This window comes from Bubalus kerabau, chromosome 5, assembly GCF_029407905.1.
Source record: "Bubalus kerabau isolate K-KA32 ecotype Philippines breed swamp buffalo chromosome 5, PCC_UOA_SB_1v2, whole genome shotgun sequence".
NCBI lineage: Eukaryota > Metazoa > Chordata > Mammalia > Artiodactyla > Bovidae > Bubalus > Bubalus kerabau.
Genome location: NC_073628.1, coordinates 24,708,579 through 24,726,004, shown reverse-complemented (window position 1 = coordinate 24,726,004; position 17,426 = coordinate 24,708,579). Strand labels below are relative to the sequence as shown.

Below are 17,426 nucleotides of genomic sequence, written 5' to 3'. Positions count from 1 at the left end.
TCTACTGTCTCAACACTTAGAGTATTACACACGAGAGCTAATGATATTATCAACAAAGAACAAAAAAAGCAAATTTTAATTGCTCCTATACTCCAATAGCTCATCCCTCATGAAAGGAAATCTTAAGGGAGTTTCCAATAGCTTCCAACATGTTTTTGATATTATTAATAACTCATATATTGAAACCTTAAATAAAAGCATGTCACTTTGACAAGCATCTCTGGTAGCATTATGAGGAAGCTACAATAAGGAGTCATGACACTTGATTCATAGTATCTCTAAAAACAATGCTAATCAAGATCTGAATTTGAACACCAAGTGAAAGACAGCATAGGAATTTCTATCGTGAAGAGTCCCTACCATCATCATCAAGATTTCCCTAGAGAGTATTTGCTGCAAAGCAGACATACAACCCAGCCTAAGGTTTCCAAGTAAAGGGGGAGTATCTGAACTTCATCTGTTCCAGAATTTTTTAATCTCAGAAAAATCAAGATTGCCAGGAGAAATATCAATAACCTCAGATATCCAGATGACACCACCCTTATGGCAGAAAGTGAAGAGGAACTAAAAAGCCTCTTGATGAAAGTGAAAGAGGAGAGCAGAAAGGCTGGCTTAAAGCTCAACATTCAGAAAACTAGGATCATGGCATCTGGTCCCATCACTTCATGGCAAATAGATGGGGAAACAGTGGAAACAGTGTCAGACTTTATTTTGGGGGGGTCCAAAATCACTGCACATGATGATTGCAGTCATGAAATTGGAAAACGCTTACTCCTTGGAAAGAAAGCTATGACCAACCTAGATAGCATATTCAAAATCAGAGACATTACTTTGCCAACAAAGGTTCGTCTAGTCAAGGCTATGGTTTTTCCTGTGGTCATGTATGGATGTGAGAGTTGGACTGGGAAGAAGGCTGAGCGCTAAAGAATTGATGCTTTTGAACTGTGGTGTTGGAGAAGACTCTTGAGATTCCCTTGGACTTCAAAGGGATCCAACCAGTCCATTCTAAAGGAGATCAGTCCTGGGTGCTCATTGGAAGGAATGATGTTAAAGCTGAAACTCCAATACTTTGGCCACCTGATGGGAAGAGTTGACTCATTGGAAAAGAGTCTGATGCTGGGAGGGATTGGGGGCAGGAGGAGAAGGGGACGACAGAGGATGAGATGGCTGGATGGCATCACCGACTTGATGGACATGAGTTCGAGTGATGTCTGGGAGTTGGTGATGGACAAGGAGGCCTGGGGTGGTGGGAATCATGGGGTCACAAAGAGTCGGACACGGCTGAGCGACTGAACTGCACTGACTGAACCACTTCACACACAATTACAGAGACTTCCTAAAAATGATTGCTACCTAAAAATGGTTACTCACTTCTCAATGTAAACCTCTGAATGCAGAAAACTATCTTTTTCATAATTCAGCCCTTATTATACTCAGACCCATTTAATGGTTAGACAGTCTTGCTATTGAAACACGTTTTTTATAGGCTGTGGCCCTGTCCTTTGAGGTAACATATAATAAATCTAATTCCAATTCATGTTATTAGTTGTGTAGGTACTTGGAGTAAAGTATTTTGATCCAAATATTGTTGTCTTGGATAATTATAATTTGAAATTCACCATCGTAAATTGTAGCCCCCAGAACTAAGCACAATTCACCAGATGTATTTTTTTCTTGTGTGATTATCACTCCCTTAATTTTGGATGTTATGTTCTTTTTAATGAAATCATTGGCAGTTTGATGTGTTTTCTCTTGATCCAGATGTGTTGAACACAGATTCGTTAGGCCAGTGCTTCCCAATTGTGAAGGTTTTTTTGCAGACCTGACTTATTCCTACTTATATCCTTCCAGATTCAGCTTTCTTTTGGAAGCTTTCACTGACCCCTACTCTGGGTTAGCACGATAGCCACCATGTCCTGAAGGATCTGTTCAATCATTTATCACATTGTCTAGTCTGCCCCCTCTACTCTCTCTAGACTGCAAAACTCTGAAGAGTAGGGATTCTATCTTATTCATCTCTCTATCCTAAGTGTCCACAGAAAACTGTACTTACAGACTGTTAAATCTGATCCACAGGCTATCAGATCCAAAGGCTAATAGTATCTTCTAGAATCATTATCATCATAAAAGTGTCTGTTAGTCTTCCCTATGTTAATGTCATCTACAAATTTCATAATGATTTCTTTTATGGTATCATCAGAGTTATTAGCATAATATTTTTTCAGTACAAGTCTAGGTATACAGTACCATGGAATAATTCTCAAAATAATATCTCAAAGTGTAAGTTCCACTTTTTTAAAAAAGTAAATTTCTATTTAAAAAGGTGAACAGTTTTACCTTCCGTTATCACTAAACTCTACAAAAGTAGCTTTTTAAAAAATCACAATTTTGCAGTGTCCTGCTAGCTAAAGACTAAGAGGAACTTACTCAGAAATGATGATCTTCATATTCATAACTGAAATTTCTGTCTATGGATGAAAAGTGTCAATAACAAGAGGGTGGCAGAAAATAAATGTTAGTATTATGATTATAAATTTTTCTAGCTCTTATGCTCTTTGCATCTAGGATATGTTTTATGCATGTTTTGATTTTGAGATAGTATTTCCAGAAGATATCAGTATTAGCACAAGTCCTTAATTACCACTTTTTTTTCTTATGGCTATGTCAATTTCCTTTTTTTATCTGTACTCTTAGGAAATCATTATCCACATTGATATTGAAAAACCAGTCATGGCTAACAAATCACTTAAGTCTCTGAATTTATTAATGGCACCTTCATCAATATAATAGGAATAACACACTCATAAGATTTCTGGCTGGTTTTAGAAAAGGCAGAGGAACCAGAGATCAAATTGCCAACATCCACTGGATCATGGAAAAAGCAAGAGAGTTCCAGAAAAACATCTATTTCTGCTTTATTGACTATGCCAAAGCCTTTGACTGTGTGGATCACAATAAACTGTGGAAAATTCTGAAAGAGATGGGAATACCAGACCACCTGTCCTGCCTCTTGAGAAACCTATATGCAGGTCAGGAAGCAACAGTTAGAACTGGACATGGAACAACAGACTGTTTCCAAATAGGAAAAGGAGGACGTCAAGGCTGTATATTGTCACCCTGCTTATTTAACTTATATGCAGAGTACATCATGAGAAACTCTGGGCTGGAAGAAACACAAGCTGGAATCAAGATTGCCAGGAGAAATATCAATAACCTCATATATGCAGATGACACGTCCTTATGGCAGAAAGTGAAGAGGAACTCAAAAGCCTCTTGATGAAAGTGAAAGTGGAGAGTGAAAAAGTTGGCTTAAAGCTCAACATTCAGAAAACGAAGATCATGGCATCGGGTCCCATCACTTCATGGGAAATAGATGGGGAAACAGTGGAAACAGTGTCAGACTTTATTTTTGGGGGCTCCAAAATCACTGCAGATGGTGACTGCAGCCATGAAATTAAAAGACGCTTACTGCTTGGAAGGAAATTTATGACCAATCTAGATAGCATATTCAAAAGCAGATACATTACTTTGCCAACAAAGGTTCGTCTAGGCAAGGCTATGGTTTTTGCTATGGTCATGTATGGATGTGAGAGTTGGACTGTGAAGAAGGCTGAGCGCGGAAGAATTGATACTTTTGAACTGTAATGTTGCAGAAGACTCTTGAGATTCCCTTGGACTGCAAGGAGATCCGACCAGTTCATTCTGAAGGAGATCAGCCCTGGGATTTCTTTGGAAGGAATGATGCTAAAGCTGAAACTCCAGTCCTTTGGCCACTTCATGCGAAGAGTTGACTCATTGGAAAAGACTCTGATGCTGGGAGGGATTGGGAGCAGGAGGAGAAGGGGATGACAGAGGATGAGATGGCTGGATGGCATCACTGACTCGATGGACGTGAGTCTGAGTGAACTCCTGGAGTTGGTGATGGACAGGGAGGCCTGGCGTGCTGCGATTCATGCTGTCACAAAGAGTCTGATACGACTGAGCGACTAAACTGAGCTGAACTGAACTGAAGATATCTGGGACACCATTTTTAAAAGGCCTTGCACAACACATAGTTTGCACTGAATAAATCGTAATCAGCTTTGATATACCGATAACCTCTGATGATATATTTTGAGTCTCTTTCTTTTGAAGTCATCACACTATGCTGTGCATGGAATCATCAGCCTTCTTCCCCCATATCCCAGAGATCAGATCAGATCAGTCGCTCAGTCATGTCCGACTCTTTGCGACCCCTTGAATCGCAGCACGCCAGGCCTCCCTGTCCATCACCAACTCCCGGAGTTCACTCAGACTCACGTCCATCGAGTCAGTGATGCCATCCAGCCATCTCATCCTCTGTCATCCCCTTCTCCTCCTGCCCCCAGTCCCTCCCAGCATCAGAGTCTTTTCCAATGAGTCTACTCTTCGCATGAGGTGGCCAAAGGACTGGAGTTTCAGCTTTAGCATCATTCCTTCCAAAGAAATCCCAGGGCTGATCTCCTTCAGAATGGACTGGGAGATAGAAAGATGCAAATATTCTTTCAGCTTTGGTCTCTTGTGTCTATGGGGGAGTTTTGGTTTGAAGGTGAGTACAAAGACACCAAGACCACACCCATACTATTGTTATAGCCTAAGGATCATGCAAGATTGACATTCTGCAGCCCTGGTTTCCCAGAACCTAAGCTCAGGGCCATAACAGGTCATACAATGTACTTAGCACATGATTAATATTTCATAAGATATTTTAGGATGAATGAATTTAGGCTTTAGTATTTCACACTTCTGAATTCTCCTCATTATTTTTGAAAAGGTGACCATAGTGAAGGTATTCACTCTAAAGGATCTAAAGTTATTTATACACTACTGTCAGTACCTTATATTAATTTTTCCACTTACTTTAATTACTGTGAATGGTTGCTCTGATATGACAAAGAGATAGAAAGGCAGATATGAGTAGCTAAAAGAGGAGATGGAAAGTGAGACAGAAAGGTTTATTTTGTATGCTTGATCATGTACTTATTATATTCCGAACTTTTAGAAAATATCCAAACATTATATTAGTTATCCAGCATGTAAAATAGGCATACTAGTATTTGCTCTGTAGAAGAGTTGAGAGTAATGAAAACAAATCATGAAAAGTTCTTATAATAAAGTTAACAGAAAATTTCTTTGGCTGTCTAGGGACTGCGCAATACTGAGACCCACTAGGAGAGTTCTTTGGTTTGATAACATAGGACAGACAAAGGAACATTCTATCTTATATTTATTAATATTTACATGTTCTATGTTACTGAGATGCACTTTGACCACTAACGTAGATCAGGACCAGACAGAGAACTGGAGCTATCTGCTTGAAAAATCTGGTTTTTATATTACACATCATTGTGCTATAAGACAATAAATATCCACTCCAATTCTTCAATTCTTCCATAAATTCCCAGAGGAAAATGGCAGCAGGAAATCACTCCTCAGTGACTGAGTTCGTCCTTGCTGGGCTAACAGAGCATCCAGGACTCCAGCTGCCCCTTTTCCTCCTCTTCCTAGGAATCTATGTGGTCATGGTGATGGGGAACCTGGGCATGATCACACTGATTGGGCTCAGTTCTCACCTGCACACCCCCATGTACTATTTCCTCTGCAGCTTGTCCTTCATTGACCTCTGTCAGTTCACTGTCATTACCCTCAAAATGCTGGTGAGTTTTGTGACAGAGAGGAATACTATCTCCTACCCAGCATGTATGAGTCAATTCTTCTTTTTTTAATTTAAATTTATTAATTTTAATTGGAAGCTAATTACTTTACTATATTGTATTGGGGCTGCCACACATCAACATGAATTCACCACGGGCGTACACGTGTTCCCCATCCTGAACCCCCCTCCCACCTCCCTCCCCGTACCATCCCTCCGGGTAATCCAAGTGCACCAAACCCAAGGATCCTGTATCAAACCTGGACTGATGATTTGTTTCTTAAATGATATTATACATGTTTCCACGCCATTCCCCCAAATCATCCCACCCTCTCCCTCTCCCAGTCCAAAAGACTGTTCTATACATCTGTGTCTCTTTTGCTGTCTCGCATACACGGTTATCGTTACCATTGTTCTAAATTCCATATATATGCATTAGTATACTGCATTGGTATACTAACCAATTGATGAATTGATGCTTATGAACTGTTGTGTTGGAGAAGACTCTTGAGAGTCACTTGGACTGCAAGGAGATCCAACCAGTCCATTCTGAAGGAGATCAGCCCTGGGATTTCTTTGGAAGGAATGATGCTAAAGCTGAAACTCAGTACTTTGGCCACCTCATGCAAAGAGTTGATTCATTGGAAAAGACCCTGATGCTGGGAGGGATTGGGGGCACGAGGAGAAGGGGACGACAGAAGATGAGATGGCTGGATGGCATCACTGACTCAATGGACGTGAGTCTCAGTGAACTCCGGGAGTTGGTGATGGACAGGGAGGCCTGGCATGCTGTGATTCATGGGGTCGCAAAGAGTCGGACACAACTGAGCGACTGATCTGATCTGATACTGCATTGGTGTTTTTCTTTCTGGCTTACTTCACTCTGTATAATAGGCTCCAGTTTCATCCACCTCATTAGAACTGATTCAAATGTATTCTTTTTAATGGCTGAGTAATACTCCATTGTGCATATGTACCACAGCTTTCTTATCCATTCATCTGCTGATGGACATCTAGGTTGCTTCCATGTCCTGGCTATTATAAACAATGCTGTGATGAACATTGAGGTACATGTGTTTCTTTCATTTCTGGTTTCCTCAGTGTGTATGCCCAGCAGTCAGATTGCTGGGTTATAAGACAGTTCTATTTCCAGTTTTTTAAGGAATCTCCACAGTGTTCTCCATAGTGGCTGTACTAGTTTGCATTCCCACCAACAGTGTAAGAGGGTTCCCTTTTCTCCACACCCTCTCCAGCATTTATTGCTTGTAGACTTTTGAACAGCAGCCATTCTGACTGGAGTGAAATGGTACCTTATTGTGTTTTTGATTTTAATTTCTGTGATAATGAGTGATGTTGAGCATCTCTTCATGTGTCTGTTAGCCATCTGTATGTCTTCTTTGGAGAAATGTCTATTTAGGTCTTTGGCACATTTTTTGATTGGGTCATTTATTTTTCTGGAATTGAGCTTCAGGTGTTGCTTGTATATTTTTGAGATTAGTTGTTTGTCAGTTGCTTCATTTGCTATTTTTCCCCCCATTCTGAAAGCTGTCTTTTCACCTTACTTATAGTTTCCTTTGTTGTGCAGAAGCTTTTAAGTTTAATTAGGTCCCATTTGTTTATTTTTCCTTTTATTTCCAATAATTCTGGGAGGTGGGTCATAGAGGATCCTGCTGTGATGTATGTCGAAGTGTTTTGCCTATGTTCTCCTCTAAGAGTTTTATAGTTTCTGGTCTTACGTTTAAATCTTTAATCCATTTTGAGTTTACTTTGTGTATGGTGTTAGAAAGTGTTCTAATTTCATTCTTTTACAAGTGATTGACCAGTTTTCCCAGCACCACTTGTTAAAGAGATTGTCATTTCTCCATTGTATATTCTTGCCTCGTTTGTCAAAGATAAGGTGTCCATAGGTGCGTGGATTTATCTCTGGACTTTCTATTTTGTTCCATTGATCTATATTTCTGTCTTTGTGCCAGTACCATACTGTCTTGATGACTGTGGCTTTGTAGTAGAGCCTGAAGTCAGGTAGGTTGATTCCTCCAGTTCCATTCTTCTTTCTCAAGATTGCTTTGGCTATACGAGGTTTTTTGTATTTCCATACAAATTGTGAAATTATTTGTTCTAGCTCTGTGAAAAATACTGTTGGTAGTTGGATAGAGATTGCATTGAATCTATAGATTGCTTTGGGTAGTATACTCATTTTTACTATATTGAGTCTTCCGATCCATGAACATGGCATATTTCTCCATCTATTAGTGGTGTCCTCTTTGATTTCTTTCACCAGTGTTTTATAGTTTTCTATATAGAGGTATTTAGTTTCTTTTTTATTTTATTTTATTTTTTAACTTTACAGTATTGTATTGGTTTTGCCATATTTCAACATGAATCCGCCACAGGTATACACGTGTTCCCCATCCTGAACCCTCCTCCCTCCCTGTACCATCCCTCTGGGTCGTCCCAGTGCACCAGTCCCAATTCTTTAGGTAGATATATTCCTAAGTATTTTATTCTTTTCTTTGCAATGGTGAATGGAATTGTTTCCTTAATTTCTCTTTCTATTTTCTCATTATTAGTGTATAGGAATGCAAGGGATTTCTATGTGTTGATTTTATATCCTGCAACTTTACTATATTCATTGATTAGCTCTAGTAATTTTCTGGTGGAGTCTTTAGGGTTTTCTATGTAGAGGATCATGTCATCGGCAAACAGTGAGAGTTTTTCTTCTTCTTTCCAATTTGGATTCCTTTTATTTCTTTTTCTGCTCTGATTGCTGTGGCCAAAACTTCCAAAACTATGTTGAATAGTAGTGGTGAAAGTGGACACCCTTGTCTTGTTCCTGACTTTAGGGGAAATGCTTTCAATTTTTCACCATTGAGGATAATGTTTGCTGAGGGTTTGTCATATATAGCTTTTATTATGTTGAGGTATGTTCCTTCTATGGCTCCTTTCTATGGCTCCTTTTAACATAAATGGATGTTGAATTTTGTCAAAAGCTTTCTCTGCATCTATTGAGATAATCATATGGCTTTTATTTTTCAATTTGTTAATGTGGTGTATTACATTGATTGATTTCTGGATATTGAAGAATCCTTGCATCCCTGAGATAAAGCCCACTTGGTCATGATGTATGATCTTTCTAATATGTTGTTGGATTCTGATTGCTAGAATTTTGTTAAGGATTTTTGCATATGTTCATCAGTGATATTGGCCTGTAGTTTTCTTTTTTTGTTCCATCTTTGTCAGGTTGTTGTATTAGGGTGATGGTGGCCTCATAGAATGAGTTTGGAAGTTTACCTTCCTCTGCAATTTTCTGGAAGAGTTTGAGTAGGATAGGTGTTAGCTCTTCTCTAAATTTTTGGTAGAATTCAGCTGTGAAGCCGTCTGGACCTGGGCTTTTGTTTGCTGGAAGATTTCTAATTACAGTTTCAATTTCCATGCTTGTGATAGGTCTGTTAAGATTTTCTATTTCTTCCTGGTTGAGTTTTGGAAAGTTGTACTTTTCTAAGAATTTGTCCATTTCTTCCACGTTGTCCATTTTATTGGCATATAATTGTTGATAGTAGTCTCTTATGATCCTTTGTATTTCTGTGTTGTCTGTCATGATCTCTCCATTTTCATTTCTAATTTTATTGATTTGATTTTTCTCCCTTTGTTTCATGATGAGTCTGGCTAATCGTTTGTCAATTTTATTTATCCTTTCAAAGAACCAGCTTTTGGCTTTGTTGAATTTTGCTATGGTCTCTTTTGTTTCTTTTGCATTTATTTCTGCCCTAATTTTTAAGATTTCTTTCCTTCTATTAACCATGGGGTTCTTCATTTCTTCCTTCTCTAGTTGCTTTAGGTGTAGAGTTAGGTTATTTATTTGACTTTTTTCTTGTTTCTTGAGGTATGCCTGTATTGCTATGAACTTTCCCCTTAGCACTGCTTTTACAGTATCCAAAAGAAAACAGGAGTAGCAATACTCATATCAGATAAAATAGACTGTAGAACAAAGGCTGTGAAAACAGACAAAGAAGGACACTACATAATGATCAAAGGATCAATCCAAGAAGAAGATATAACAGTTATAAATATATATCCACCCAACATAGGAGCACCACAATATGTAGGACAAATGCTAACAAGTATGAAAGGGGAAATTAACAATAACACAATAATAGTGGGAGACTTTAATACCCCACTCACACCTATGGATAGATCAACTAAACAGAAAATTAACAAGGAAACACAAACTTTAAATGATACAATAGACCAGCTAGACCTAATTGATGTCTATAGGACATTCCACCCCAAAATAATGAATTTCACCTTTTTTCTCAAGTGCACATGGAAACTTCTCCAGGGTAGATCACATCCTGGGCCATAAATCTAGACTTGGTAAATTAAAAAAAAAATGAAATTATTCCAAGCATCTTTTCTGACCACAATGAAGTAAGATTAGCGTCAATGCTTCTTCCTTGTTTTTGTTATATCAAAAAGTCATATGTTGGTTGTAATGGCATATGATCACTATGTTGCCATCTATAACCCCTTGCTTTACAATGTCACCATGTCTTATCAGCTCTGTTCTTGCATGGTAGTTGGGGTTTATATCATGGGCTTGACTGGTGCCACAGCTCACACAGGCTGCATGCTAAGAGTGCTTTTCTGCAAGGCTGATGTGATCAACCATTACCTCTGTGATCTTTTTCCCCTACTGGAGCTCTCCTGTTCCACTACTTACATCAATGAGGTAGTTGTTTTGTGTTTCAGTGCATTTGATACCCTCACTCCAATCCTGACCATCCTCAGCTCCTACATCTTCATCATCTCCAGCATCCTCCACATTCGTCCCACAGAGGGCAGGTCCAAAGCCTTCAGCACATGCAGCTCCCACATCTCAGCTGTCACTATTTTCTATGGATCTGCAGCATTCATGCACTTGCAGCCATCATCAGTCAGCTCCATGGAACAAGGGAAAGTGTCTTCTGTATTTTATACCATTATTGTGCCCATGCTGAATCCTCTGATCTACAGCCTAAGGAATAACTATATCTAAATTGCCTTTAATAAAATCCTTGAAAAAATAAGTTTCCTGTGAAAAAGAGTATTTTGCCTTGGAAGAAATTTATGATTTCCTGAGAAAGTTTGGTAAGAAAATAGTCCAGACACAGGAATGTATGTCCATAATTAATAAGATCATTGCTACTATTAAAACTTGATTATTTGGGATGGAAATGGCAGGGAGAGGACTTGACTCATAGTGTTATCATACGGAGAACAGTGCGTTTGAGGATGCGCCAGCGTCCACATGTCCATAAAATTCTGTATTACCTCTAAACATTAAAACAATATCCAAAGGCCTTCATGTGGATTATTATATGCATGGAATATGGAACTTTTTTAGTCAAGACTTATTCATCTTTTAAAAATTATTTTTTTAAGTTTAAATTTTTATTTTTTGGATGCAATATGTGACTTTCAGGATCTTAGTTCCCCAAACCAAGAACTAAACTCAGGTCCACTGCTGTGAAAGTGCTGAGTCCTAATCACTGGACAGCCAGGGAAATTCCAAAATTTATTTATCTTAATTCAAGGAATAAATCCTTCTGATACGTATCTTCTGACTTTCTCAATATCGTGTATCCCTGCTGCTGTTTACTAATAAGACAAATATCTCCAAAAGTGAGATCTCTAAATTAAACAACGTTTAACAATTTACAATCTATAAAACTCAATCTTTAATTCTTAGTTTGTGCACAAAATGTGTTAGGAAGTACAAGGGCATATGCTGGGTGATAAGACATAATTTCTATGTCATAGGACACACATATGGTCCACACTATTGTGGAAGAGATTTACAGCTATAAATGGCCCTGAAGAATTATGTGTATTTTGACTTATGTCTTTGTGCAGCTTTCCTTACTCCACATTTCTGAGATAATTCTATCACCTCCTTTTCCCTGATAATGCTGTACTTATTTTCTCTTGTCTCTAAAAAATATATCTTTTTATTGCCATTCACATTATAGAATCTTAGATTTAGAAGTGATATTGTTTTATTATTATAACCATATGGATAGTTCATTCACATAGGCATTTAAAATTGAAAAATTATTTTCTGTTTAATGGTAAGTGCCCATCTTATCCCCAAAGTATCTGATAGAAAAGAAACTGAGTTATTTTGAAGAGGAAAAAGGTATATGTAAACAATAAATACCCTCTTTACCCTTCGACTCAGCATGAGATGTTATACTTGGTAAAAATCCCTGGTGGCTCAGATGGTAAAGAGTCTGCCTGCCAATGCAGGAGACATGGATTCACTCCTTGGACCTGGAAGATCCCCTGGATGTGGAAATGGCAACCCACTCTAGGATTCTTGCCTGGAAAAGTCCATGGACAGAGAAGCAACGCGGGCTACAGTCCTTGGAGTCACAAAGACTCAGGCACGACTGAGTGACTAATACTTTCACTTTTCTTTTCAAACTGTTATTTTAAACATCATGTGTCTCATCAAAAAATTCTAAGGTAGTGTTTTCTTGGAAGTCAGCTTGCCCTCAGACGTGTAATAGTAACACTTCTGTGAGAGAGTGTTTTATCTTACCTCATAAAACCTAAATTCATAATGTGCAAGGCAATCTTATGCCTCTCTGAGAATTAGAGGAAAACTCCCTCTTGACTTTCTATATACCAATCATTCCTCAAGTTCATACTCCACTTTTTGATCCTATAAAAACTCTCTGTATACATGTGTATCTATCCATATGTGTACATATGTGTATGTATATATGTCTATGTTTATGTGTAACTAATATGAATTTTATACATTATAAACCAATCTCCATTTTTGTTGCTAGGATATGTTTTATAAGGCTTATGTGTGTAATACTTATTTTATTACTCTATGCATTAAACAAGCAATATTGAATACATTTTTTCACATGGATGGCTGAAAGATAGGAAGGAATATCTCTGAGAATTTTTGTTTGTTTTTTTCTGAGCATGCATTTGTGTATTTCTGCTGCTCAATGCTCGGTCGTGTCTGACTCTCTGTGACCCCATGGACTGTAGACCATTAGGCTACAGTCTCTGTGACCTTTGTCCATGGGATTCTCCAGGCAAGAATACTGGAGTGGGTTGCCATTTCCTCCTCCAGGGGATCTTTCCAACTCAGGGATCAATCCTGTGTCTCGTACATCTCCTCCATTGGCAGGAAGATTCTCTACCATTACTGCCACCTGGGAAGCTCTATTTGTGCATTAAAGCGATCAAAAGATTAAAGAAAGATAAAACATGTCTGCACTGACTCTAGTGATATGAGAACTGGTAGAAGATATGCTATTAAAATATTGGAGTAGATTGCAGACAGATTCCATAGTGAAAATGAAACTTTACCACAAAAATGAGAGGTAAAGGATTTGAAGAAGAACTACTACAGATGAGACAAAAATTAACAAATACATAGGATTTTTTAGATACCAGTACAGATGGGCAAACTGTTTTAATAATGGAAAGAACATGATACAATAAATATATTCTAACACTAGGCACTATGATAAGCTTGGATAAAGCTCTCATACAGAGTATGTCTTTCATTAGTTCTCATACAAGCATATACTAATTTCTAAAAAATGTACAATTCCTCATGTACAATTAGCATTTTCAAGGATGTCACAGGAGTGGGTTTCAGAAAATTACTTTATATCTTCTGTTTTAGTCACAGTTAGGTGTAACTGTTCATCACACACACAGAAGCACACACATACTATGGTACATAAACCTAAAGGTGACTCAGGACAGCTTCAGTGGCTCATTGGGGACATAAGCTGCTTACCAATTGCTGCTCTGCTACAACATCTAGTTTCCACCCATCTTTTGGTCTCAGACAATAGTTCCAGATTCATCCTTCATCTCTAACCCTCAGCCATCAGAACTAAAGACAGGGAAGGAGAGAGAATGTCCCCCAACTTGAAGACAACTGCCTGGAAGTGACAGACCTCACCTCCTCCTATTTCCCTTTGGTGTGACCCAGTCATATAGTCCAAGGTGGCTATAAGCAGAGCGAAGAAATACCATGGTATCTATGTCACCACCTGCCCAACAAAGAATCAAGGCATTTATTATTGAGGAAGAAAGAGAAAATTAGGAATAACTAACAGTGTCTTCCATTCTTTTCAGCGTTTGTATTTAGTCCTAGAAAGCTGTGTGTTGTTCTCTCTAGAGTTAACATTTGAATTTGGCTTTGTATCTAAAAGAATAATAATGTGAACTGAGATTAAAATGACATGCATAACATGCAAAATATATTAATATTTCATAGCTATTAGGATCTGCCAGAAAACTGTTTGTCCTGCTGGGTGGAATAGTTCCTATAATATCTCAACAATGCAGTTTATTCATGCCACTTAATTCTTGCTGCTTTCCAGTCCTGACATAGTTTCTTGAATCCATTCTTCTTTTCCAGTTTTTCACACCTTTCAGTTATAAACACCTTTCAAGAACAAATGCAAGTTTTTAATTCTCCATGTATTTTTGACCACTCCACACTATTATCAAGCACATTTCTGGTTCCTCACACATACTGCAATAATGATGTCTTTTATGGTACTCCTTATCATTAAAGAATGCTTGTGAGTATTCTATAAAAGTTATCAGAAAGGTAAGGAAAATTTTCTGTGTTACATTGTGCCATATTTCTTGTTCTAAGGTCTGATAATTATTGATGAGCAACATTTTCCTATGTGTTTATGGATTATTCTATCCTATGTTTATGCTACCCTTTTTTCACAGAAATTTGCAAAAATACCTTAAAAATCAGATTCAAATTTGATACCCAAAAATAATTTAAAGCCTTTCAAGCTTTGATTAGCCAATATACAGAAACAGCCTAATGTATGTGGGATATATACACAATGGAATGTTATTGAGCCATGAGAAAGAAATCAATCCTGTCATTTGAAACAACATGGAATGACCCAGAGACATTAGGTTAAGTGAAATAAGTTAAACAAAGAAAGACAAATACCATATAATATCACTTGTATGTGGAATCTGACAAATCTGATCTCATAGAAACCAAAAGTAGAATGGTTTTTACCGGATGGTCAATTGGGGTATAAGGAGATGCAGGTCAAAAAGCACAAACTTCCAGTTGTAAGATAAATAGCTCTGGGGATCTAATATAGAGAATAATGACTACAGTTAATAATATTGTATTATATGTTTCTTTTTTTATTTAAGTCTTTTCTTTTTAATTTTTTTGGCCACATGGCACGTAGGATCTTAGTTCCCTAACTAGGGATTGAACTTGAGCCCCTTGAAGTGGAAGTGCAGAGTCTTAACCACTGGATCACCAGGGAAGTCCATTTTATAAGTTTCTAGTAGAGTAAATCTTAAATATTTTTATCATAAAATGGAAATGGTAACTATGTGACATGATGGAAGTGTTAGCTAAAACCATAGTGGAAATCAATTTGCAATGTTAAATTGTATCAAATTAATTGTATATAATAAGCTTATACAATGTTATATGTCAATTATATCTCAAAGCTGGAAAAGTAAACTTTATCAACACATTTCATAGTAAATTTTTCCTCAAAACGATATAATATTTAACAAATATTTTGAATAAAGACATTAAATACAATTTTTATTTCCTAGCAAATACAACAATTCAGAATTTATGTAGAACTAAAATAATCTCAATAACACATGTATCTCTATATTGTTTCTCAACATACTTCTTATAATAGAGGAAAATAAGTCATTATTTTTCCTTGTTAGACTTGTTAGGACTCATGGGATTATGGCACTACCTAACAGATGCTTTCATTCAGTCCCCAAGTTAAAATGTTAAAAGCATTTTTGTTTTATGGGTGTATCATGATTGATAAATACAGTTAATAGAGAAAATGAAAACAGAAACTTTTAAAGCTTACATGTAAAAGATGCTCTCTCATTATCTATTATTCCCCTTGTGGAAAATCACTTTACAAAACTCCTTTAGTGTATGTCTTTGTAATTTCCTGAAATTTTGAACTTGCAATTAACTTGACATGAAATTCACTGGAGCTCTAAAAACTCTATCACATCCTTGCTTACAATGTTTACTCTAACAAGAGCAATGAACCACATCCATGTGACCATATTAAACACTTGAGATGCAATGGAGAAAAGAGAGAAATTCTAATTGTCTAATTTTCCCAAGAGTTGATACTTGTGGGATAAGGTTCCAAAGGGAAGTAAGAATCATTATTTATTCCACATCAGACTCTTGGCATCAATACTGAGAATATAAAATCACTGTTAATATCAACCATCTTTGCTAAGGATCATCAGCTTCACCAGAGGTCAGGGCCAGTGATGCAAAGTCACAAAAACAGAGACTTTTAGATTATGAACCTCAACACCAAGAAATCCTGAAAGGTCAGTACTCAGAACTATCCACCACCATCATCAGAACCATTCAGAGTTAGGGGAGAAACCCATAGCTCTAAAGTTTTGGGGAGGAGGTGGTGGTGGTTAGTCACTATCATGTCCGACTCTGTGACCGATGGACAGCAGCGTGCCAGGTTCCTCCGTCCATGGAATTTTCCAGGCAAGAATACTGGAGTGGGTTGCCATTTCCCTTCTCTGGGAGATCTTCCCCACCCAGGGACTGAACCTTAGTCTTCTGCACTGCAGGTGGATTCTTTACCAACTGAACCACCAGGGAAGGCCTGGGGAGGATTTATCCTTCTTGAATTTAAAAATTTTAGGTCTTTTACCACAGCACTCCCCCAGTGCACTAACAGATGTGGGTAGTTATTTTTCTGTCTCTATCTGTCCTCAGTCACACTCCCAGAGCAGCAAACTTTCCCTTATCACCTACCTGTCCCTGCTGGATAAAATTATGGCCAACATTTCTTTATTTAGTAACTTCAGCTCAGGCATTGTGAGAACTTTGTTCACTTATGTGGTGGTGGTGGTGTTTTAGTCAGTCATGTCTGACTCTTGTGACCCCATGGACTGTAGCCTGCCAGACTCCTCTGTCCATGGGTTTCTCCAGGCAAGAATACTGGAGTGGGTTGCCATTTCCTTTTCCATGGAGTCTATGTTAACTTCTTACTAAACTTCTTTCAACAATTGTATTAAAATATCTTATTTGTTGATACTTTCTGTATGTAACTCATGGTGCCAAATATTATCTAGTACAGAAGAATGACCAGTAAATAACTCTCAATTATAAATACAGATTTGTATGCATTAAATGTAAAATGTTGTTGTCTAGTCACTCAGTTGTGTCTACTCTTTGTAATTCAATGGACTATAGCCCTCCAGGCTCCTCTGTCCTTGGGATTTCCCAGGCAAGAATACTGAAGTGGGTTGCCATTTCCTTCTCCTCTGGATCTTCCCGACCCAGTGATTGAAACTGTGTCTCCTGCATTGGTAGGTTAATTCTTTACCAGATAAAAAATGTATTTTGGGGCACATAGAAAATGGTTTTATTAACTGGGGCTTCCACTATTTAAGTTCTTAACTTAAGGATATTGACTGTTAGTTCACAGGATAAAGGGGATAAAGAGAAAAAAGCTAAAGGAGTCTAATGAGTCAAAAATGACAGTGCACCATGCTTTTTTGTTAAATAATTAAATCATGTGACAGCTATTAGGACCTTAAAAAAAAAGGTCCTAATGTATGTCAGATGACATACATCTTTAAATAACAAACAAATTGACTTGAATATATTTAGAGACCATGGAAAATACTGTTAATTGATAAATAATACTGATAATTTAGA

The 17,426-nt window shown here is 37.6% G+C and overlaps 1 protein-coding gene across 1 annotated transcript; it reads left to right on the top strand.

Moving 5' to 3' along the window:
- The first annotated feature begins 5,426 nt into the window (after positions 1-5,426).
- LOC129653747 (olfactory receptor 8G1-like) lies at positions 5,427-10,706 on the top strand. The gene is made up of 2 exons (XM_055583446.1): positions 5,427-5,734; positions 10,118-10,706. The coding sequence occupies exons 1-2, from the start codon at positions 5,430-5,432 to the stop codon at positions 10,704-10,706; spliced, it is 894 nt and encodes a 297-aa protein (XP_055439421.1). The 5' UTR covers positions 5,427-5,429.
- Positions 10,707-17,426: the final 6,720 nt, after the last annotated feature.

Bases quoted from the DNA above. Each gene is read 5' to 3' on its own strand.
- LOC129653747 (XM_055583446.1), top strand. From the start codon at position 5,430: ATGGCAGCAGGAAATCACTCCTCAGTGACTGAGTTCGTCCTTGCTGGG. The intron at 5,735-10,117 runs CTTTTTTTAATT...TTAGCGTCAATG, and splicing joins GCATGTATGAGTCAATTCTT to CTTCTTCCTTGTTTTTGTTA.